This window comes from Dromaius novaehollandiae, chromosome 3 (assembly GCF_036370855.1).
Source record: "Dromaius novaehollandiae isolate bDroNov1 chromosome 3, bDroNov1.hap1, whole genome shotgun sequence".
Lineage (NCBI taxonomy): Eukaryota > Metazoa > Chordata > Aves > Casuariiformes > Dromaiidae > Dromaius > Dromaius novaehollandiae.
Window position 1 is genome coordinate 70,852,537 of NC_088100.1, and position 25,455 is coordinate 70,877,991.

General features: G+C 36.1%; 1 protein-coding gene across 1 annotated transcript in view; it reads left to right on the plus strand.

The window, feature by feature from the left end:
- Positions 1 to 25,455, plus strand: part of SYNE1 (spectrin repeat containing nuclear envelope protein 1) — a 306,387-nt gene that overhangs the window by 111,382 nt on the left and 169,550 nt on the right. Inside the window, exons 31-48 of the mRNA XM_064509137.1 lie at positions 347 to 497; positions 3,816 to 4,043; positions 4,638 to 4,736; positions 6,505 to 6,692; positions 6,801 to 6,924; positions 7,905 to 8,071; positions 9,711 to 9,864; positions 10,157 to 10,785; positions 11,440 to 11,619; positions 13,309 to 13,459; positions 15,265 to 15,423; positions 16,238 to 16,420; positions 18,271 to 18,372; positions 20,162 to 20,365; positions 21,344 to 21,551; positions 22,303 to 22,415; positions 23,019 to 23,224; positions 24,304 to 24,459. Coding sequence (XP_064365207.1) covers positions 347 to 497; positions 3,816 to 4,043; positions 4,638 to 4,736; positions 6,505 to 6,692; positions 6,801 to 6,924; positions 7,905 to 8,071; positions 9,711 to 9,864; positions 10,157 to 10,785; positions 11,440 to 11,619; positions 13,309 to 13,459; positions 15,265 to 15,423; positions 16,238 to 16,420; positions 18,271 to 18,372; positions 20,162 to 20,365; positions 21,344 to 21,551; positions 22,303 to 22,415; positions 23,019 to 23,224; positions 24,304 to 24,459 — 3,402 coding nt within the window. The remainder of the gene's footprint in view (positions 1 to 346; positions 498 to 3,815; positions 4,044 to 4,637; positions 4,737 to 6,504; positions 6,693 to 6,800; positions 6,925 to 7,904; positions 8,072 to 9,710; positions 9,865 to 10,156; positions 10,786 to 11,439; positions 11,620 to 13,308; positions 13,460 to 15,264; positions 15,424 to 16,237; positions 16,421 to 18,270; positions 18,373 to 20,161; positions 20,366 to 21,343; positions 21,552 to 22,302; positions 22,416 to 23,018; positions 23,225 to 24,303; positions 24,460 to 25,455) is intronic.

Genomic DNA, 25,455 nt, shown 5'->3' on the forward strand with positions numbered 1-25,455 from the left:
TACGTATTTGATATCATATTCCATATTATTTCATATAAATGGAATTTTTGTTACTTTTCCTTTCTATTCCTGCTACCATGAGATTCTTGGTGCACTGCTGATAAATGAAACTGTACTCTCTCTCACCTCTGGGTGTCCCCACTAAGGTTAATATAATTGTGCACACACAGTCTAAAAGAGAAGCGAGTTAAACTTTGGGTGCACGTTTTGGTCCTTGAAAACCAGCAGTTTTTAAAATGACCCTCTTGTAGATTGAATAAGTTGTATTTTTTTATTTTAGCAAGAATATAGGCAGCTTCATTATATTAAACTGTTTATTCTCTCTAATTAATTTGGTTAATTTTAGTATTAAAAGCATGGAAATTGTGAAAAACAAGTGGGATCATTTTGGCAATAATTTTGAAGCTCTGTCCATCTGGATAGCTGAAAAAGAAAAAGAGCTGGAAACTTTGGAAACATCCTCATCTCCTTTGGACATACAGATCAGCCAAATCAAGGTGATTGGTTCTTGTTATGTTTAGCATTAAAAACCCCATTTCTCTGTCTGTATGCTAGAGAGGCTAGAGGCTGAAAGGAAGAGCAGATGTTTGATTCATGTGTCAGAACTACCCTGGTGTAATGATGCCACATTTGGTGCACGAAGATGCTGAGCAGTGAGGTTCTACATAAGCTAAAGGAAAATCCTTACAGGCTGCCTTCTCTGTTGGTGTTTAAGTTTACACATTTGAAGCCTTTGTGTGTATGATTAAAATTTATTATTTAAGTTATATTCTCTTCCTTTTTTGAGTAATCTCCACTGGTGTACAAAACAGGTGCATAAATACAAAGCGTAGACAGTCTTTGAATTATAAAATGTACATCAGCTAGTGGATATAGAATGTGACTTTAATATTGCCAGCTAAAGCTATAACTTGGTTTGTGTATCTTTTATGCTGAAATAATAAAGGAACTGTTGTTCTTGGTAGCTTGCGAACTCACATACCGTTTATTGCTATTGTATTTACACGTAAATTCTGTGTACATATTCTTTTAGTTCGTTATTGGTATCTGAGATGCACAGTGTCTCCAAACATTGCCATTTCAAGGGCTGACTTTACATCCTCCCGCAAATGAAAACTGTCCTTTTCTGAAATTGCATGTTTTCAAGGGGGCAGAGTTTTTCGGTATGCAGTGTTCATTGAGGTTTTCTTAATCTATGACCTGCCTGCTCTTCAGAAAGTGCAAAGCTGTGCAGCTTCTTGCAGTCATGGACCAGATTGCCGCTAAATATTTCTGAAGGTTCACATAATGCATTTGTTTCATGTGACTGAAAAAGCTTATCAACAGACTTTCCTGTTCTTAATTTGATGACACCTTCACATATACCAAATAAATAAAATCTCCTCATTTCTTCATTGAAGAACAAAACAATGCTTGAATTCTTGCTTCATCACTACAGCAATTCATAAACAGTTTCCTTTCAAAACAAAATATATATGCAAAATATGTATGCATCTATTCCACTGGCATACATTGCCAAGTATCCTTACTTGTTAAACATTGGAATCTCATTTGGTAGTTAAGACAGCTGAGAAAATAAATGCATCAAATGATATTAATAATGCATTACAGGATAAAGACAGTTCTAGTCTGTCTAAATGGAGCCTAATGAAGGCCCTATTTGCCTATTAGCAAGCCAATGCTCTGGAAATATTGGTCCTTTCTATGTGCGAAGATTAATAGTAGCTATTACATTGCATTGTAACTTTCTGAAAATTCCAGTATGATTCTTCTTTGTTTAAATGTCATGACAGGAAGAAAATGGTCAGCAGGTAATTTTTATGAATGTCCCAGTGAAAAAAGCAGAGAAAATCCTCCAGACAAAGGCTAGGGAACATAGTTGTAACTCAGGTGAATGAACAATCTATGAGCTGTGATATGTGAAACAAGTCATTTAACCTGCAATACCTGGACGTAGCTAAAGGTCCCCTTCAGTGATATCATTATATGCCTAATTTTGAAGGTTTTGTTGCATTCTGTTGTAGATCATAATGCTAATCAGCATACTCAATTCATAATTTCAAATACATCATGCTAATAAGGAGTACCACAATATGAGGCAAATGAAGACAAAGATGTGTTCAACAATTAATAACAAAAAAAGACAGGGTCAACTGAACATACTTATCACACATTCTAGCAGTAATATTCTGGTTTTGTTGACACTGTTTGCAAAACACGTCTGGCTTCAGCAAAGCCAAGATTTCACCTACACATTTTTCAGAAATTCCTGGTGGACACAGTGACAGTTATCACAAGTAGTTACCACTGGTGGCAGCTTCAGTAAAAGTTTGAAGGCCTCAATTATCCACTCTCTCTTATGTAACTGAGGGAATTTAACAGAATAGTGTGGGAGTAAACAAGCACTGGCCTAATTTCTATCTGCTGCCTTGTTAGATAATTTCAGCTTCAGGGCTGCAAGTACAATATTTTTACTCAGCACTGTATTCTCATGCAAAAAAAGATATTTTATGTTCTGAATTAATTCAGAATATATTGCATAAAGAGCAAGTATAGATGCTTATAGCAGTACTTTTTTTTGTACTGTCATTCTCTAATTCTAGACACTGAATGTTACAGTAAACCATTCCGGAGCTATGTAATGGCTAGTAAGATACTGTTGTATTTTTATTGCAATTGTAACAGGAGGTAAGCAGTTTTGCTACAATTGAGAGTGCATTTTCAGGAAAGTTTTCAGTTGATATCATATACGCATGTATCTTAACATTGTCACCTCTGAAAAGAGCTCTTGCCTCTTTCAGTTCCCTCTCCAATGAGTGTTTTTCACTGCTCCCAAGAAGAGGTCCATGGACATGCTACATCAGCAAAAATGAAAATAATTCTCTAGCAAAGAAAAGGGGTATCTCCAAGTTCAAGGTGTTTAATGAATAAATAGTTATAGATGCCATAAGTTTGTCTTGCCTGTATCTTTCAGGCTTACCTCCAATTTGCAGTAAAAGTAGGCATAGATAAATAGGAGAGAGCTGCTGTCGTGCAGTTGATGAAATCTAAACCCAGCGCTAGTTTGTCTTTACACATTTGCTTATTAATGTAAAAGACAGCTGAAAAGTGCCATAGACCATTATTAATACTGTTTCATGGTGAATTCCTCTCTATGCTCTAATGTGGTTCTTTATTTAATCCTCTGTCTGAGGGCAGACTCACTTACATCAGCATCTAATTTAATTTATACTTTATGATACCACAGGATTTTAACTTAGAGATGGAAAATAATATCTGATGTTTTTTCGATTCATGGAATGTTTTATTTTGTAAGCTCTTGAAAACTTATTAAACACTTAATCAAATGTTATGTTCCAGTTCCTTAACAACTTTGTTTTGGGTTATGTGCCTGCTTTTTTATATATTGGTGATTAAGTTATATTTATTTCAACACTTGAAGAGCATTGTTCATTAATTTACTGTGAAGTAGGAGGTGCTAAAATATCAACCATTTTGTCTGCTTATGAAAATGTGCTTCTCAGCCTCTTCTAATTCATTTTCTTAGATGGTGTTTTTAGGGCAGGCTGTTTTTCAAAACTTTTACAGTGCTAATTTCAAGAAGAAAAAGGGAGCTTACAGGCAGGACTTCTACAACCAGTTCTTCCAAATGGTCACTGAACTCTCCTCTTATTCCCCCTTTTAATGAAAAAAATCAGTAGCATGGGTAAGCAGTGAAAGGATATAAAGATAGTTAAATATTATTTATTAAATATAAAGGAAAAATAATTAAAAACATACTGTGCTTTGTTATTTACTATTACTTTACATTTTAGGTTATTAATAAAGAAATAGATGGTAAAATAAATGGACTCCCCAAACTAGAAGAGGAAGCTCAGTCTTTTTCCCAGTTTGTTACCTCTGGAGAATGTGCACACATTAAAGCCAAACTGATGCAGGTCAAAAGGTATTGGGAAGAGCTAAAAGATCATGCACAGAGACTGGAAGGAACAATCACAGGGAATGCATCAGCACAGCAGAAATATGAAGAAAGTCTCAAACAGGTAAAAAATGCAACATCTCAATGAATTATTTACAGCAATGTATAGAATTGCTCTTTTCTTTTTTTTCCAAAATTGAATATAAAATGTCATACTAATTAGGTGAACCAGAATATATGGGTAGAATACATGGCTTTAAAAGGTAATTTTAAAACATTCATAGGTAAATCTGTGCTTTGAATGACTTAAAAGGGAGGTTCAGGAAGGCATCAATATACCGATACTCAAAAAAAATCATATTGTCTCTCGAATAGTCTAAGTGATTTTCCTGGATGTTGCAATGGTAACCCACATCTAGACTTGTTACAAACTCTGTAATATCAATCTCAGGTTGTTCGTTGGTGCATATAGGATGCAATATAATATATTATGAGGGAATTGTAATATATTATGAGGGAATAATTTAAATATCATTATTGTTCCAGTCACAAGGAGCTGAGTGCAGTCAGCAGCCTTTAACTTCAGCAGACACTCAGCACTACAAAAAATTAAGATTTAAAATTCTCCTGGCACTAATTACTTATAAAATGTCATTTAAAACATGGTCTGTGCATTTACCATTCATTTTAGACTCTCTGGTTTGCGTTTACCTCGTAGGTGCAGCAGTCAGTGTCTGAGTTTGAAGCTAAGCTGGCCGAGCCTCTTACATCGTGTGCCTCATCAGCAGCGACATATGAGGTCCTTCAGGATTACACGGTGAGCGCCTGGCCAGGGAGCCCTGCTGCTGCAGCTGGCGAGAGTCCAGCAGCACAGGGCGATAGGGAATGGGAATGTGAAATACGAAATGGGAATATCCTGTTGGCCAGGGGGCCACCTTGTCCTGGGGGCAGGCTGGGGTGGGCAGCCTGAGGGGGAGCCCACAGTAGGTCAGCCCGTAATCGGTGCTGCGCTCTGAGGCTTCCTTAGCGCAGGGCTGTTGGAGGCTGTACAGAGCCATCGGAGGCAACTGGAAAATACGTTCAGTTTAGCCAAGTTGGGGAAGAGGCAGACGTTTTCTAAGTGGGTGGAGGCACCTCACCCCACTGTGGGAAAGGTGAGCATAAACTATGAATTAAGCGCCAGGTTCTTGTTTTGAATTTCATGCATCTAAAGCATTACCAGAAATAAAAGATAAAAAACATGTCTGTTAAACAGTGTTCCTCCTGAAGATTTTTATGAAGCTTGGGTCTTGGTATAGAGAAATACGCTTTCTGTGACACTGTGCAGACTGGACAGAGTTTCATCAGACAGTGTTTGTCTGTGATGCCAGAAGTCTGGGTGTTTGCACATCTGGGTCAGTCCATTTTAAAAGGAAACAGCTATTGGATTTGATTGTTCAGACTACAAAAAAAGCCTCTATCTGAGGGAATTTGGTGTAGCATTTTTGTCTTTCTCTACAAGTATGTAATGTATTCTTTCTACCATAGACGTTATCTTCCTTTCTAAGAAAATATTATACAGGCTTTTAGTCAGATTACTCTTGCAGAAAAGTACGTATAATTTCTTCTGAACTTATTGGTAGCTTTCAAAGGCTGTATGCAAGAAGACGTGGCTCTTCAGCTTCAAAAAAGCTTGATACTTGCTGAGGAAAAAAGACTTTGCCTATGGAGAATTTATTCAGACAGCACGTGTAATCATTATTATTTTGGTTTTTAAACATTACTAATATACTGAGTTCTTAAATATTGTCATGCCTACAGGATCACAGTGTCTTTATGTCTTAGTATGAAATTATACTTTATTGTTTAGTTTAAACATCAGCAGTTTGTTGCTGTGTAATTCACATTTCCTACTGTATGGTGTTGTTTTCATGATTACTTCATGATTACTGTAATTATAACCATTGCTGTTGTTGTTATCATTGCAAAATGATTAGTTGGAACTTTATTGGTCTTAAATCTATTTATTTCATTTTGTGTTTTTCTAACTCATTTTACTATTTTTCATTCACTTCCATGTGAAAAATTTTCCCAGACCTCTAGAAATGGGACAGAGCAAGTTAATTCCCCATCAGATGCCATTTCCGTACAAAAGATACTTGGCTAACGTTGACACAAGTTTGCTATAACTGTTCCTGTATCTTTCCCATGTCATGACATGGAATGCAGGTGTGGCCATCCTCACATGTTGGAACAGGGTTTTGTAGCTAGTATGTCTGATAAATTGTAGCAACTGATAGCCAAATGGTAGGGAATTTGGCACTTGGTCCTACATGATCCTATGGTGTCACATGCCCATTCAGAGACCTAATTTCTTCATTGCTAATGGGTTTTTCCTTAGCACTGTTCACAGGGAAGTCTTTCACCACTGCAGGCTGGTGGTGATCAGAAAGGACAGATGTGAGAGAATGACTGTTGTGTAGTGACTCCACAATCCGGGGGATGTGGTGTTGCTTTGGGTGGAAGAGTACAGTTTTGCCCACCACTGTTATTGTTGTAGCTCTCATTTATGTATCTGGCTTCTCTTTCCTTTTTGTGTTCATCAGGACCTTCATCATAATGTGGAAAAAGTGAGCAACGCTCTGGCCTCTCTCTCAGCCTGTGCCCGAAAGGTCTCCAACAAAGAAAAAGCTGCTGAGGAGGTGACAGTGTTACAGCAGAAATACGAAAAGGTGCTAGAAAATACTAAAGAGAAACAGACCTTATTAGAGACTCTTCTAGCTCAGTGGCAGAAGTGAGTAAACTCTCACCTTTGTTACAACAGACACTGAGACCTTCCCGTGGTCAGTCTGTGGGGAGGGCAAACGTAGGTTGATAATGCTCCACGTTGTGATTTTGTTAGGCAGGAGAATGAGCTATCTGCCTTCCTGACTTGGTTAGAGGGGTGTGAAGCTGCAGCCAGACCTTCAGAGCAATATGCTTCTGCTGACAGAGTTAAACTAGAATGTGAACTGCAGTCACTACAGGTATGTTTGTACTGAAAGATACTCTCCCTACATTTCCTGTTCTTTTCTTCTTTTTTTTCTATACCTTTTAAAAGAGGGAATTGCTCAATCTGACAAATTGTTTAATTCTAGGCTTTGGGTATGTGCTAGGGACATACTATGTTATTATTGTTGTTATTTATCAAAGATAGGAAAAATGACAGGAAAAATGCTATTTGCAAATATCATATGCCTGTTCAGGAGTAGGAATGCTGTATATATCCTATTATTTATCGAGGAAGGATATTGGTCTGCATTTGAGAGGGTCTTTCCTCCATAGAAATGCCTTTTTTCAGATGATGCTACTTTCTTTTTTCCACAGGAAGGTCGATCAGACAGCAGAATGTTCACAGGCTTTACATTCACAGTGAAAACACTGATTTCCCGATTGCTTTTTTAAACACAAAACACAAATCCTATTCTAAAGTATGCCTTTCTGGGGAATTTTTGCCATTTGGTTTTAGATTAATATGAAGCAGTAGGCCAAACATACCATGTTTTACACCTTTCATGAAGCAAGTGAATCCATAATTTCACTTTGAAATAATATTGAAGAGAAGAATTTTTTGTTGTTGGTTTGGGGGGGGGGGGGTTGGGTGGCCAAAATTTGTGGCATTTTCTGACAACTCTACTGCTTTTGAGAGTGGCTAAAGTGGAACAAAATGTGATGCAAAGCAGTCTTGATTTTAGCCATTGTCAACAGAAAATAGAGGTGTATGGTTAGGTCATGCTTTGTCATGAACAGAAAAATATCTTTTATGAATCCTTACTGAATTACAGCTGCAGATGTAGCTGTTTGAGAGATGGTGAGCACCTCCATGTGACATGGACAGACATGTATTCTTCTAAGGATTTGGCTGTGCTCATTCCCTTGTTTCAAAGTGTTGTATTTTATTATTGTTATTTGGCATAATCTAATGCAATTTTTAATCTAAAGGCTATATATTCAATTGTTTTCCCAGGATTTGCGAGCTGATATTGAGTCCCATGCTTCAGTCTATGCAAACCTATTACAATTAAATGAGTCACTATTTCCAACAGCTTCCAACCAGTGTGTCAAAGCAATTAGAGGAAAATTTGAAGAGCTGGATGAGAGGTGGAAAACTTTACCACAAACTGTTGATAAAAGGTTTGTGCTTCAGAATGTTTTTTTATGCATTTAATGATAGTAACCAGTATTTAGGTGAGGAATTCCAATCCTGAAACTTAGTTTTTCAGTATGACCATTTGGAAAACAAAAAAAACTTCTGTTGCAAGGATGTGAGACAGGGAATGGCAACAATGGAGATGATTGTGTTTCCCTACTTAAATTTTTCCAAATAAATTGATGTATCCATTTTCTGGAGTTGCATGGTTTGAATGTCTGGTGAGGGAGCCATCTGTACCCCAGCTACTGAAAAATCCATGAGGATGGAAGGTTAGAAACAGTGAGCAGGGGGTTACTGGAATAAAGTAGCACTGAACTAAATATTGCAGTGTAGTGTCAGGAAACTCATGAGTTTTATGCATCTCTCGATTTGGGGACCTCACCAACTAGTTTGGTAAACAACCTCTTTTTAAATCCCTTTAAACATGGGAGTTCCTGGTGTGTAGGAGAAAGCATGAGATAGCAATATTAACGTTACCTTAAAAAAATGCAATGAACGGAAACTGCCTTCTAAGAGAATAATTCTGTTCACCCAGTGCCTTTCATCTGCTGTGCTTGCAGTAAAGCAAACCAATGAGTTTGTAACCCTGCCATAAAAACCCAACAAACAAACTTGTCAAGCAAGTACTGCTTTCATCGACTTTTTTCATTTCAAACGGATTCTAAATGACTAGGTATTACTTCCAAAATCTGTAATATCTGCCCTTCATTTCCTCAGTTATATACTTTACCTTGTGCAAAGCCTCACTATTGTCCTTTTAAACTGATTTGAAGCTTTCATTTGCCATAACAACTATAAATACCTGGTTATTTGGCTACTGCCTCATCTTAGGCTCAGTGATAGTGCCTCCTTTTTTGAAACTGTATATTTTCTTGGATTTAGATTTCAATCTCTTTGGTGATGAACATCTAGATTTTACAATTTGTAAGGTACCTGAAATAATATGACATATTCATGACATGTCCCTGACATAGGTGTTTTATAAATACAATTATTTTACAATATAATAATCTTCTACATAGAATTTCATCTTGACAATTATGTAGAGAATTCCGTAAAGGAAATCTTGCAACAAGTGACCTTTTTAAGATCAGCGTTTAAAAACTTAGTTCTGCTAGGTGCTGAGTAGTCCTCTGAATACGTTCCCAAGCTGTGTTACTTTGAACACAGTACAGCTCAACACTTAACCCTCATTTGCCTCAGGGAACATTGAACACCCAGCTACTCAAACCCCATCTGCATTCATGAGACTCTCTGTCTGAAAATTGAAGTTTAACGTCCATCAGTATCATTATCCTTACTGAGACTACCCCTGCAAAGGAAAATTGAGGAATGTACCTTGATGGGTTGGAGTACTTCTATCATTTGATATGAATAAAATAGCAGAAACAAGAAAGAGCCAAACTGTTACTTTCGAGCAGTGTTATGTTATTCCCCAATTTAGAGATCAACATGGCAATCATCACATCCAAAAAAATAAGATCACATTTTAGTTTTCTTTTTCCTTCTTTCCTTCCACCTGGCATTGATTTTAGTGCTGTCTAGTCAACTGTGGTTTTGATTCTGGGAAGTGATTAATTTACATCAAGTGGTTTCATGTTTATATTTAACATCCTGTAGGATCAGGTTCCTTCAATCTCTTGTTGCTGAACATGGGCAGTTTGATGAGCTACTGCTCAGTTTTTCAGATTGGATTAAGCAGTTCCTTGCTGAACTACAAGCCACTTCAGAAATAAACACAGCCGATCGACAACTAGCTGTATCTCACAATAAGGTAAACTTTTGAACATAAATATTTAAAACAGAAAGATTCTACAGTGCATTCAGCTAAAAATTCATCTGAAACTAGCACGATTTGTGCTTGAAAAATGATACTCTGCTGTAACCACATGCACAGTTCTGTTATTGGACTGGATTGAAGCAAACTGTAATGCTGAACTGTTTTTATTAGAATCCCCTTAGTAGTACTTGTTGCACTGCTAAGTTTAGTACTAAAATGCTCTCTGAACTTTTGACTGGGGGGGAAAAAAAAAAGACACCCCTCCTATTTTCTTTCTTTCCCACAGGACCACTTGAAGGAAGTTGAAAGTAAAAAACAGCAGCTACAAAGTCTGAAGGAACATGTGGGAAAACTGTGTTCTTTCAGCTGCCCAGAGGACCACCAGACTTTGCAGGGAAAGACTGAAGATTGCTTTCAGATCTTCCAGGATGCAAGTCAAATAACTAGCCAGAGACAAGAGGCTCTGGAACAGCTACAGGTATTCCTGGAGCTCCACAGTGCTACATCAAGTGTGCTCCACCAGCTGAGGCAGACAGTGGAGAAAACAGGCAATATGGATAAAGCTAAATCTGAATTACTGGAGAAGGAACTGCATGATGCTATTCAAGATCTTAACAAGCTGGAGTCTGTTGCCATCAGTTTGGACGGTTCCCTTACTAAGGCCCAGTATCATCTAAAACATGGCATTTCTGAGCAGAGGACCTCCTGCAGGGCTGTGGTTGATAATCTGTGCTTGGAACTGGAGGCAGTTCAAAACCTTCTGGGAACCAAGCAGAGTGAGGCAGAAGCTCTCGGAGCCTTGAGGAGAGCTTTTGTGGAACGTAAGGAACAGCTACTGAAGAGTATTGAAGATACTGAAGAAAGGGCTGACAGGGAAGGTCTGAAGGAGGCAACGCTGCAAGCCCTCCAGCAAAGGTAAAAACAAAATTAATGTTTGAGATTGGCACTTACTCATTTGCTTGCATTCCATAGACTTTTTGATGAGTTAGAGGCATATGTAAGATTCATTCTGGAGTGCCTTATTTATTGGCATTTTGCAAGGCACATGAGTCCTTATATAATATTTCATAAGTGAGCTGTCTGGATGGAGGAAGAACATGAGCATAACACTTACCTATCCCTCAATTTTTTTATGCTGAAAGAACAGATATTGAAAACTTCGTCACTGGGAATTATTTTGTCCAAATGAATCCATGCTCCAAACAGTTATTAGAAATTGCATGCAACATAGCTGTCTCTACTCTTATGGAATTGAAGATTGTACATGGCTACACACACTATAATAAAGTATTAAACTAAATATTTGAGTGTGTTTCCAAGTCACTGTGTCAGGTGAAGATATATGCACACAATCTATATAATTGTATAGTTTCATATGCATCAGAAGAAATCACATTCTGAGGCTAGTTGTAGCAGAAAAAATCCAGGTAACATTTTGTTTTCAAAAGATATTCCAGGAAATATTAGAAAAAAGGAACTTTATACCCGGTAACTCTATGAGTACCTCTTCCTTTCTTTCTTACTCCTTTTCTCTTTCATAAAATTTGTAACCTGCATTTTAACTTGCAGATTAAGGATCTTTAACCAGTTAGATGAGGAATTGAATTCTCACCAGCATGAACTCCAGTGGCTTATGGACAAAGCAAAACAAATAGCCCAAAAAGATGGAACACTTTCTCCTGAGGTTGACAAAGAGATAAATTGCTTAGAATCTCTGTGGGAAGATACCAAGAAAGCTATACATGAAAAGTAAGTAGATCTTAGATTTTAAATGAGAGAGAAGAGTATCCTTCTTTTAGTGAGGGAGAGAGAGCTCATTATTTGAGTTTAATCGCTTGCCAATAAAAAAGAGAGTCTACATGTTAAATACTGAGTTAAAGCATAAAAGACACTATAAACTAGGATATTCGTACAGTTTGAAATTACATTATTAGTAAAGACAGAGATAGGTCCTCAAGACATTAATTGTACCTATACTGGGCTTTTACTTGTGTGCTGTTGTTTAGTTGCCTGAAAGATAAGCAATCTCCATTAAGATTACACTGTCATTCTATCTAAAATGTACTTTCCTTGCAGCATGCATTTTCCTTGTGTACTGTGTATGTATTTCCAAAAATCCTATATTCAATGATCTGAAATCATTCCTGGATTTAAGTCTTTTGGACTGCCCAAGGCACCAGGCTCATAGCAGTCATTAGAGTATGATCAGTGATATGAGATAGTTTTGTATATCAGTGGTATCCTCTAAATAAGCTTTCTTCTTAATCTTTTCTTGGTCTTAACTGCCTACTCATCATTTTTAAAAGAAAACTTCAGATATTCTTTTTTTTAATTTTCATGCTTTTTTGTGGTAAAGTAAGTGCCACATCCATTCAGAGCTACATCATCCTCATTGCGCATAATTTTGGTCTAAGTGCAGAAGTGAAACAGTTGAAAGCCTGACTAATACTTGCAGGGGCATGTGCAATTTGGTCATACCCATGTAACTGCTAGGCTGAGGTAGTGGAATAGTATTTCAAAAAAATGTTTATTTGTGCTCAGAAAAAATTCCTTTGGTTTATACTGTACTATTATCAAATTTGTTTTGATTGAGACCATCCAGATATTTGTTAACATGCTGCCACTTAACCATATGTGCATTCCCTCTTGTAAGTCTCTTCACAACTATGGTAATTACATTTCTGGTGTTTTCAGTTGAACTCAGTCTAGTTTTGTCATGTATGTTGACAAGATGTGTAAGTCTGGAGTGAGTGGAAGAGGATAGTTTTGTTCAAGAATCTCCATCACTCGATTTTCTTCAGCATTGTTGCTGATCTGGATTTCATGTTGCCACAACCCATTTTTCTTACATCAATAAGTCTTTAGTAATAGTAAAGTAAGTAACTTTCACATAGATGCCTGGAAGTGAAGAATGCCTAGTATTAAAATACTTGCACTATCTTATAGATGTGTTGTAAGGGTAACTGTGTTGTTAGACTGTCACATACTGGGACAGTAAGTGCCATCTTTATACATAAAATTGGAAGATACTCATGTACCTCGTGATTCCTTTCTAATGTAAACATTATGTTTGTTTAAAGTGTTAATTTAATAACATCTTATTTATTTTAAAATGTTTTCTCTCTCCCATACTTGCAGAACTTCCTGCACCTGATTATTTTAGAGAGCTCTTTGGAGCATTCACAAAAGAGGTTCTAAAATGATTGCTTCTCTTTCTTAGCAATACCACATTTCCCTAATTCCTTTCATTGACAGACACTGTTCTTCAACTAAACATACCTAGAGTATTAGATCTTTGCTCTTGGCTGGCCAAAACATACTTAGCACCCCATCCTGATTCCTACTTGCACCCTCATGATGAATTGCTATGTCACATTCTCTTGCTTCAGCAGCAATACAATGAGCGGTCCTGTCTGACACAGCTTTTTCCCGTTTCAGAAAGGACCAGTGCTGTGTTCTTATCGACCTAATGAAGGAATATCAGAGTTTGAAGTCAATGGTAACGAAAGTCATAGACAGTGCCGACAGTGCTTCTGTGATCAAATCCATTTGGAAGGATCATGATGATGTCAGGCAAACTTTATCAAAGGTAATTATAAGTGTTTTCATTTGAGGGATTTAACTGATCTTTGACTTCTGTGGATTTTTCTGTTTGAAAAGTGGCCTTTGAGCTATGTTTAAAGTTCCTTGAGTTACTGTAAAATCTTGTCAAACTGACACTCAGAATTTAAATCCTACTGATTCTGATAAAGAGGAAAGAATACAGTCCTTTCGGCACTTTTGGTGAGATCCATTAATGTGTATTTAATTGTTGCTATTTTAAAGTACATTTTAACACCTAAAAATGTAAAATATTAATTTATATGGAAAGCTATGCTATATGGAAACCTGTTTTTTATATAAAATACATGAAAAAATATGTTCCCATCACAGTATGAGAAGATATTTCCAGTCGTCATACTTCAATATTTTTCCATATTGGATAATTTTTTGAATGGATAAAAGCCAGTGAAAGAAAAAGCTGATGCTGGAATATTATTCTCTGTCATAGAAAAAAAAGCATTGCTATCTCCTTGAACACCAATCTGTCTCTTTTTCTGAAGTTTGCCACTCTTTTATATCTGTCTCTTTCCCTAAGACTACTGTGTTCGAAGGGATACAGTGTTGATACTGGCCGTTGAGATAAGGAAGTTGGATCTCTATGTTCCATTCATTTCATTGAATTATATTTTTAACATTTCAAATTGTATTAGCCCAAGTTATTCTTAAATGATCAGCCTAAAAAAAATTTCTGAGTTAAGTTCTTTCCATTCATTTGGAGGATAATTTCATTTGGAAGCCTATTGAGCTCTTCATTAAAATTTCAGCAGTCAGAACTGTATAACCATCATTCCAAAGTATGCATATTTTTAGGTTCTTTTTAATAGACATTTTAGCTAGAAATACATGCCAAGTATTCATCAAGTTAAGAAGGGGAACAGAGCATAGATTAATTTTAGCCCATAAGAGTTGCAATGTCAGTGTTATAAAGAACTGTGTATAACTTCCATATGATTTATTTCTTTAATGTGAGCCTTGGCTTGTGGAAAAATGCCCTATTACTACAATGATGGTTATAACTGGACCTGAAGGAGCTGGAGCACAACAAATACTTTGCCCAATTCTTGACAGTGTACCATGATAGCATAAGAATGGCCATACTGGATCCAGACTAGCAGCCTATCTCTAATGCTGATCTGTAGGACTTGCTAAGGGAAAAAGTATGAGATGTTTATTGTGATCCTTCCCCAGTATGTTGTCACATCTTCCAGCAATCAATTCTTTAAAGACTTCTCTTAGCCTGCAATTGCAAATTTAGTAGCCCTCAGGGAATTACCTTCCATGATTTTGTCTAATTACTTTTTCAACACATTTGTACTTTTGTCTTCCAGGGTGTCCAGTGGTGACAGGTTTTACAATTCTAAATTTTGCTAGCAACACCATCTGCTTACCTTTCTGTAATGCAAGAACTGATTTTAGATAGTAATTAGTTAGTGATGTATTGTTGTTATTCAATTTTAGAGATGGGGTATCCGAAGAATAAAAAAATCTAGAATTATTTGCCTAAAGTCCCACAGATAGCTTGTTACCAAGTGGGAAAAATCTAGAATTTATTATTCCCACTTGTGTGCTTTAATTATGAGAAAAATCTTAAGTTTTTACTACAAGAACCATCCCCATTACTCTGTGTTTTGTGACATAGTTAAATGTTGGATGGCATATTGACTGAGACTTATCAAATGCATCCCATATATCGTGGGGCTAGAGATGGGTGACTGGAGAGCTGGATTTTTCTTTCTTTCTTTCTTTCTTTCTTCAAGGCTTCATTAAACAAGCAAATATTTATGTTCACAGCATAAGGCTGCCAAGAATGATCTGAGTGATAAACAAAAAGACCTGGATACTTTCACCAATAAAGGAAAACATTTGTTAGTGGAATTGAAAAGAATTCGTAACTGTGACCCCACTGTGGTGAAGACAGATATGAACTGTACAGTGGACAAATGGCTCGATGTAAGAATCTGATGTTTGTACACTGAATACAGTTTTTAAGATGGGCAAATGCTGCGGTATTAGTATTTCCTTAGGATCTTGAAATGCAACTGTTTACTAAAGTTTACTTTGAAATATAGCTTAGAAGGGTATTCGTAGGGATTTGACGTAGATTGTATGCACAAAGTCACGACATTCATTTGCTAGATTTATAAAGATGTCTTACAACAAACAATGTATGAATGCAACTGATATAAATTAGCTCAGTGCACACTTCTGAATATAAATTCGGGTTGGATTCTCACTTAGTGTACATCAGTATTATTTCAATAAAGTAGATTGGACTGAATAAATTAGGAGGTAGCTTGTATTAAGTTAAAAGGATTGAAAATTTAAAAGATCTTGATAAGATGGAATATATTGAGAAAGACAGTATTATAGCAGAGAAACATGATACAAAAGCTCATATTTTACGTTTTCATATTTATACAGCTTTATTAGCAAATTCTTATTTTACTTAATAAAGACAAATGTAACTGCTTTTAAAAATAAAGTTTATTTGAACATAAAACTCTCTCCTAGTCAAAAATGTGGAGATTTTTAGAAATTGTCACATATGATTTTTGTTACTTTTATGATATAGGAAACTAAGTTGGAATTACAATATCTTATTGCTTTGAACTTAGGCATATTTCTAAGAGGAAAATTATTTTGCCTAGGTTCACTAGTTATTTCTAATGCTAGAATTTCTAATTTTGTCTCACAATTGAGCTCAAAATAAAGAAATCTGAATGTAATTTCTGAATGGTATTGATATGTTCTCCATTTTTAAAAGGTGTCAGAAAGGATTGAAGACAACATAGACCGGTTGAGCGTAAGTGTGTCTCTGTGGGATGACATACTGAAAATCGGAGATGAAATGGATGGATGGTGTAATAAATGCATTTCTCAACTGAATGAAGGCATCAGCAACTTGAGTAATAGTCAGAGAATGGAGGTCATCCTGAAAGAGTTCCAGGTGCTTACCTGTAAATCAGTGATAAAAATGTCAATATCTTCTGGGCCAAATTCTCAGCTGGTAACAGCCACACATATAAGGCTGTGCTGTTGTAGATCACTATGTCTTCTGCTCAGTCAACGATATCACTAATCCAGTGGGCTAGCTGACTGAACTCCAGACTTTCTTTTGAAGCTGGCTTCTTCTGACAGAAACAAGAACAATATACCTCTTACTAAATCTAAGTCATGTAGCAATACATGACAATGTGGTCTTACAAGAACAAAATTTTCAAAAAGCATAGCATTAGACCAAACTCTGTTCCAAAATAAATTGATGGTAATTTTTGACAACTTCAGCTGAGCTTAAGCAAAAAATTAGGAGTTTTTAAAAATCTTGTCTTAGAAGTTGGATCCTTCAGACAGTACAATAAAAAAGGCATAGCAGACTGAAGGGCAGATTTTAATGTTGGGTTATAACAGTTTCACTAACATTATATCTTTCCTCTCTGGATAGTGTTAAATTACTTTAGATATATAGCCAGTGCTCAGAAAGCATTCTGCCGCCATTGGCTTAAAATATACAACAGATCAACCATAGAATGACTCCTACTCTACTAAATTTGAAATCAAAAATGCACTTAAGAAGATGCATAGTGAACATATACAAGCAATACAATGAAATATGAAATGGTACTAAAGCAGTTTTTTGCTGAGGATAAAACTGTATTTAATACCTTTCTGTTTACTAGAGCAGTGAGACCACCTAAATTAATCAGTATTAAAACGGATCTGGGGTAAGACCAGCCAGTGCCTGAACCACAGGTGTGCCTGATTCAGAGGAGGGTCAGAACAGCAGAGGGCATGAGGACTGTGCATATGTTTGCAGTCACAGAATGCATAGTTCATCACACTTTTTTTGCGCTGTCTTTTTACAAAGGCAAGAGGAAAGTCTGTTTACTGGCACAAGAGTCCTGCCATTTCAGCAATCAGAAATAGGTGAGCATGGAAAGGAATATTCAGTACCTCTTATATGGGCCGGAGCAGTTGTTCCTTTCTCTCCCATGTCAGCCCATATTATATCCCTCTAGTGCAAAGTGACCCCTGAGGATACTTCTGAACCTGAACTCCTATCATGGCAGGGTAGAAGTTAAATGTAGTAATTTTATCCTTAAATCTTTGGTCCAATATTTTAGTCAGTGATCTGTTTGAATTTTCTAGAAAAGGATGTCTGGGTAATAGGATAGACACTCGCACCAGTTATTTGTCTAATACTTCAAAATTACAATATGCAAATCATGATTTTCTCTTTCTGGTTGCTATTATTTTTTAGTAAATAAAATATTTCTTTATAACTTAGATCTATATATCCAGAATCAATGCAGGGTCCTGATACGTCAGTGCATGGCAGCATTTATATTTTAATTCTCTTTTGAGCATAAAATTTAGTTCTGTGTCTAATTTTTTCCAAGAGCTCACTTCTCTGTAATAAAAACCAGAGAGCACATGTATTATACTCTGCATTCCATCAAGTAGAACCTAACAACCACAGTAGATTTTTCCACTCAAATAAACAATGACATTCTCATTTCTATTCAGCCACTTTTAAGAAACTAAAGCTGTTAGAGCATTTTAAATGCTAAAATGTGTTTGGTTGTTTTAATGGAGGGGAAAAAAATCTCTGAACTCAATCAACTAAAGAAAAGGAGATGGGAGATTTTTAGAGAAGAAAACTAATAGAACTGTGTTTGCCTTTAATTGCTAAACTTTGTTTACACTTTCTTTCTTTTTTCCATTTGATGGAGCATCCATCTGAAGCTCTGAAGCCTTTTTGTTGTTTGGTATGAAATTTTGACCATATTTGTTTTACAGTCTGAAGTCAAGGACAAGGAACTGAAGTTGGAGCAGCTTAGTTCTAAAATTTCAGTTCTCAAAGAACTGACCCACAGTCAAGAACCTCCTGCAGATCTTCAGGTAAACTAAAGACATTGTTCATTGCAGTCTGTATTCAAATGACTAAAAAGAAACTCCTGCACTTTGTCTCTCCTGTACTGCCTTTACCTTTCAAGATAATGTATATGGCACTATTATGTATCGTGGTTACTGTTCCTTCATATTTCTGTTGTCACTGTTGCTTTTTCTGAATAAGGATGTTATAATTGGAGATTAGAGTTGTAGAAGGTTTTTTTTTTTTTCATTAAGTCTAAATGCTGTAAATAGTTTACAAGGTAACTTTTCAGGTATGATTCAGGTATTCTCGACATTGCACAGCATTAAGCCCTATCATACATGAGTATATACAGAGTTTGCCTCTCTGAAAGGTTTATAATGTAGTAGGTAGTGGAATAGAAGTATTCTTTGATAGATTGGAATTAGTGCCCTGAACCAACTGTTACTAGAAAGGAATAAAAGAGGAACTTTGAGTTGTTGAACTTTTATGACTGGCTAGATCCTTATTTTTTAAGTTTTAGGGCACATAAATATATGAGAACAGGGCACATGAAAATACTATTTTTTGGACGTTTGATTTCAAATGGAAAATGATTATGTGAGATTATCGAATTTCAATGTCAAAAGTTTTAAAAGCTGACTTGTGGGATTTCCACAATCAGGGAAGTATCTCGATAGATATTTCTTTCAAAAACAGTCATCGGATTTTAGCTGAACTTAACCTAACACTCAGGCTTTTTCCAGATTATGCCATGACCACAAACATAAGCCTAAATTGGCAATTCAGATATTTTAGGAAACGATATCACAAAGTACGACCCGAGAACTCTATAGCACATCGCACATCTTTTCACTAATGCCTGTATTCTCCCTAAGTTGTTTCTTTTACATGAGAGGTTCAGAAACTTCGGGTTTCACATTTTTTCACAAATTTGATATCCATCCACTTATAGAATAAAGCTTAGACTACTATTTTGCAGTATGTAGCTATTAACCAACACACACCCATTTCCAAATACTGAATGTGATAAATACAAAAAGATTACATCATAGTTACAATAAAATAACTGTAGTTGATATATAAATGTAAAATGTAAATTTAAGAACAAAACTCCTAAATAAAACATAAATCTGCAAATTAATTGAACACATTCAAATGCTGAATATATTTAAGTAAGTTACAGTATGATCAGGTCACATCCAGAAAACATAAAAAGAGATGAATTCCTTAATAGAAGTCTTAGCAATTGCTCATTTATAGATATTATCCTATTTTGAGGGATCTGATCTGCTTTTCATTAGTAAAATGTAGACAGCAAACATCTATTATAATTACACATATTGCTGTGTTTAAAGAGCTTAAGGGATAATATTCTAGTATTTTTTGTGTTGTCTTCAATTTTATTCAGCCTTACATACAAATTCTTTAAGCCTCCACACTCTAAGTCTTACCAATTGATCTTTCTTTTTATAGAATTAGTTGTATTTAGGTCATGTTATATATATGGGACATGTTGTAAAAGGAAGAGATCAGCTCTTTATTTCTCAGAGGTGGATAATAACACATCAGTTTGCAGTCTGGCTTTCTGGAAGTTAGTAAGCCTTCTCTGGGTTTCTGTAGAGCTAAGATTTGATCCTGAATGGCTGCCATTTTTTATTCATGTAAGTATTTATAGTTATGGATGTAAAGAGAGCAAAATGATCATTGTCTATCACTTGCCTGCTTTCCATTTTTTCCATAAACTTTCAGTTCTGTTGTTACCATGAGAAATGTTTCATTTTAACGGTTTAATAAATTACATTTTGCTTTCAGTTCATAGAATCAGATTTGAGGCAAAAGTTGGAACATGCCAAAGAAATGTCAGAGACAGCAGAAGAGACATTAAAAGATTTCAATACTCAGAAGATTCGGTTACAGAAGCTTATCGATCAGATGACAGACTGGTTGATAGCAGTGGAAGAGACATTGTTAAGTTGTGCACGTAACCTGAACCCTGACTCTCTAAATAAAGTGAAGGTCAGTGCTGAAGAAGATGAATATACTGTTTATTATGTAGTGATCTCTGTTTTTTATCAGAGTTTTTGCTAATCAAGTATAACAACATTGAAGTATCATATTTCATGTTAATTTTCATTTGATGAGAAAAAATTTATCTATGATAAAATGATGAGAAAAAATATGCTGTCTAACTGTTAGAATACTAGCCAACAGTACAGTCATATTCTTGAAGAAGTTCCACCAGTGACCAAAATTTCCGATCTATCAACTTCATAGTGAATTACACACCTTTTAAAAAATTTTAAGGAATAGTACAGTCTTTATTGTGACAAGAACCCATTTCATTACATTGAACTCTTCAGTTATTACTCCAGCATGCTTACATGTCTGTCCACGCCCTTGCAATTTTTGTGAATTTATAACTCACAAAAGTAAAAGACTTTGGGCCGAACTCAGTTTAACAGAAGCTTCTACCTCAGAAGTTCTCATAAGTCCTCATATGCAACAATTCTTTTGTCATACAATTATGCACATCTTAATGTGGCAAGCCATTTTTTATTGTGAACACACGATATACCAGCCAATTCAAATTTAATTTGAGGATAGATGTTCTTCTCTAGACAGACAAAAGCTCCCTTTCATTCAGAAGTCCCAGCAAACATCAGTGGCGTAGTGCATCTCATGCATCCTTTCAGATTTTGCTGAAAATAAGGTTATTCATTATGTCTTGAAAATTGTTATTTTTAAAGTAGAGTATAAAAGCACAGAAGGATATCATATTTCATATTTCTGTTCTGACTCTTCAGTTTCACAGATCCATCTCATTTAGAAAATTCAGGAAACACGATCCAGTACCTCTTTCCTTGACTCTGTCTAGGGCTTGCAATAGACCATAGGAGGAAGGAGCAAGTGGGAGGAGCAGGAATGCTTGAGGAAAAGAGATGGTTCTCTTTTTTCTTCAGAAATGTAGTATTTGTGTTGTAACTTCATCCTCAGGAGACACAGAGAGACCTTCAGCTTCAGCAGAGCAGCATTGACTCGACCCAGGAGAACCTCAACAGCCTGTGTCGCAAGTACCACTTTGTGGAGCTGGAGACTCTTGGTGGCACTGTCACTGCATTAATAAAGAAGTATGAAGCTGTGAATCAGCTCTGTTCCAGGACACAGGCCAGCATGCAAGAGTCCCTGGAAAAACACTTCCTCAGTGAGTCTTCAGGCTTGTTAATATGAGCCGTTAGCCTGCAGCCATGAATCATTCTGCCAAAGAACAGCCTGCCAGTGTTTCCAGTGATGTCACTTGCAGTTACAACTTTATTCTTGTATTTGCCTTTCAAAAAGTCCTGTTACCAAGTGTTCATTTCATATCTGCTGCAAAACAATGTGTTTTGCAAAAATAAAATTCATCTTTAAACATTCGACAGTCATGAAAGGCAAGCTCAGTTCTGCCTTTCTTCAATTCATCTGTTGCTGCCTCACATTCTCATAGATTCCCCCTTCTTCGTATAAGTATTACATACATACACTTTATGTTTTGCTATTCAGAGAGGGATTTAACCAAATGAAGATGTTTATGATGTCTACACCTGAGCTACTTCCTGGGCTTACTGGGTGATTGGTAGAGAAAAATAGGCATTTATTTAATCTTAAAGGAAATATTTATCCAATGTTAAATTAAGCCGGATAAATCACAGACTGAAATGCCTGTCTTTTCCCATTAACTATAAAGGGGAACATAGCGTGACTGCTCAAATTTAGATGTTTACACTGGAGACATCTAACTTATTATGAAATGAATCCTACCCTCCAAGGTCATTGAAGGAAGTGAGACTCATCTCTTTAGCATTTGAAGGCTTTTCCTGAAAGATAAATAAAGTGTGGAAGACAGATGTACGTTACTGTCAATAATGCTGCTTCTTGAAAGGTGTTCTCTTCTCTGTACTTTTTTATTAAATAAGATTCTATGCAAGAATTCCAGGAATGGTTTTCTGGTGTGAAGACTGCAGTAAAAGAATCATCTGACAGGTCTGGAGACAGCAAAGTCATAGAGGCAAAGCTACATGATTTGCAGGTATAGTTAACAAATCAAAAAAATAGTAATAGCTATTTTAACTGTATGTATCTAGTTATAACTCTAATCTACTTTATAGCTATGGACGTGTTTATCACTTTTTTCAAAAAGATAAATAAGCATTGTTCAACATAGCAATGTATACTGTAGAAGAAATACGGGGAAACCAGTATGTTCACCATTCAGAAAATTTCTGGAAGGTATATGTATAACTAAACTATTGTTGTTTCTGATATTTAATCTTTTTTTTCCCTTCTTTATCTTCTCTTCCTTCTCCTATTGTTTCTTACACTGTTCTGTCCTTTAGATTCATGATTATGTCAAAGCTTATCTGAGCTGTTTTCTGGTGGGACAGAGCACAAGCAGATCAGATAGTGGTCTCTCTATTGCAAACTGATGCCTTTGGACCAGATAGGAACATTTAACTCTGTGAATCTTAAAGCCATTTAATAAAATTTCATTTTAAAGATCTGCTTTGAATTTGTCCCTTAGCTAGACCTGACTCTCATCTTCTTGGGGAAATTTAGCCACTTCTAGTAGAAATATTGCTTATCTTTAGCTATTACATCTTGCATGTTGAAACTGTATTCTTTCATCACACAGGTTGTGCTGGATTCTGTTAGTGAGGGACAGAACAAATTAGAAGCTGCCTGTAAGGAAGGAGAAAATTTGTATACTTGTTTACCCAAACCAGTTGTGAGCCATATCCAGGAGCAAATAGAAAAGTCTACCCAGAACTTCCAGAAATTCCTCAAACAGTGTCTGAAAGATAAGCAAGCCTTGGAAGCTTGTGCCTCAGACCTGGGAAGGTGAGTGATACAAGTAGCCTCAGATAGGCTGAATGAAATCTTCAGGCTGTGGAAATTCGAGACAATTTGAAATGATTTCCAGTTATTCACTCTAGTCCTGTTTGCTCTCTCCTTTGGAATCGTTTAAGAGAAAACAGAGATCTCCACTAAAAAAGCAACAGGTTTTGCTCCAAGGGTATTGATTTGCTTAAAGTATGGAAGATTAGGATCACATATGTGGAAGATCTGTGTAGCTCATGTGATCCCCAGTCAGCATTTGGGTTCACAGTAATTTTAAATGTTCTTTCTGAGAAGGGGTGTGAAAAGGTGGCTTTGAAGATAGTGTGCTTTTTGCACAGCATGTCTTTTGTCCTGTCCCATTCTAGACAGACATACTTCCTAAGGAGCTAGTAGGAAAGCACTCTTAAATTATTATTTGAGGGATTTTCCTGATTCAAATGTTTTTAGCCATAATTAAGTTCAAAACTGTTTCTAATTGAAGGGAAAGTTATTGTAGCATTAATGAATAAAGCAGCAAGATGAGATGGAAATTTTTGGTCTGCCTTCGTGTAAAGAAAAGATTTGCAAATATAGGAGCTTAAAGCCAAAGCCTGTTTTGCTTGGTTTTGAGCACTTCAGATTCCAATCATGTTCTGTCAGAGAAATTGAGAGCACAACACTTCAAGTGCTCATAAAAATTTTGTATATGTCAATATTGAGTAAAAACCCAGTTCTGCTCATTTCTGTTTGTTTTTGTAACCTTAGCCTAAATCTTTAGAAGCATTTGGAAAGATTTTTATTAGGTCTGTCTTTATCGAATATACTAATAAATAAAAGTACTGCCACTTTAAATTTTGGAGGCTTCTTTCCCACTGTAGTTCCCATGGTTTGCTGAACATTTTTAGAGAGTTGATGAATATTTTTAGATTAGTAGTCACTGCGGAATTATGTTTTGCGTACAACTCTCATTCACTAGGCATTAAATTGATACCTAGCTTAATTTTCCTGTTCTTGTGGATATCCAAAGTTCTGAGTGAAGTTCTTATTAACTTTACTCCACCTGAGAAATATTTTTAAGGAAATACTTATTTGTTCTGTAGTTTTGAGGATCAGCACAAGAAACTCAGCCTGTGGATACATGAAATGGAAGAAAGAATAAGCACAGAAGCATCAGGAGAGAGCAAACAGCTTATTCCTGAGAAGAGAAATGAGGTGCAGAAAGTGGAAAAGTTCCTAGAAGAGTTATTGACTTCAAGGTAGTGTGAAACACATTTCCTAAAAAAAGATTACTTTTTTCTCCTATAAAGCAACAATGAAACTAAACTGTTTGGGTGGAAAGTGCTTGTGAAAGATAGACAGAGGTGTTGGGACATACTCCGTGAAAGGAGGCTGAATGCAGATACTTCTAGTTTTAAGCAGATTTGAATTTGAAGTCGGATCCAATTTCTCATTTCTCATTTAGAAGAGCTTATATTACTTCATTCATAATTGAAACATGTAAAGTATCATATCATCTCTAATTAAAAGCAATACTAAAAATGACACATCTATTTTTATTTCCTTTTTGTTTTCCCTTTCTGTCCCATGATATTTGGATCCAGTGGGGTTAGCAGGATCCACTCTCATGTAAACCTGACTATATATTAAGAGCCCAAATAACAGCCACGTTGGCTATGTGAAGTCTTTCTAGAATTCAGACTTAGCCAATGGAAGATGAAGTAATTGCCTTTTTTAGAACACTGTGGTTTTTCAAATTCTTTTTTTATTGTTAGGTTCGTGAAGATAGAACAAAAATAGTGTTCAGTTGTTCAAGCCTCACAGCCTGCTGAAAGAAAACACTCAGTCCCTACTTATCCCCTTGAGACTGATGCAAGATCGTTTGGTCTGGGGCAAATTCCCTGTAATCTGGAGGGAACAGGACAGGTGGTCCAGTGGTTTGTGATTAACTGAGACTGTATAAGGCTAGAGTGTTAATCCCTTTTACTGAACCTTTTATGTAATCCCAGACTCCGTGTCTAATCCTGGACAAATGGTCTGACCTTTCCATCATCCTTCCTTCCTGTCAAAGACTGTAAACTAACTACTCAGAAGCTTTGACAGGTACAAAAAGGTAGCAGTTCATATAGAACTAGAAAATCTGACAGCCTGAAAGAAAATGAAATTAACTTTTAACTTAAATGTGCAGCATGAAGTTTTTAGTGTGATCATTTAGAGCACCAAAGTGTAGAAGAGATAGTACAGTACATAAGGAA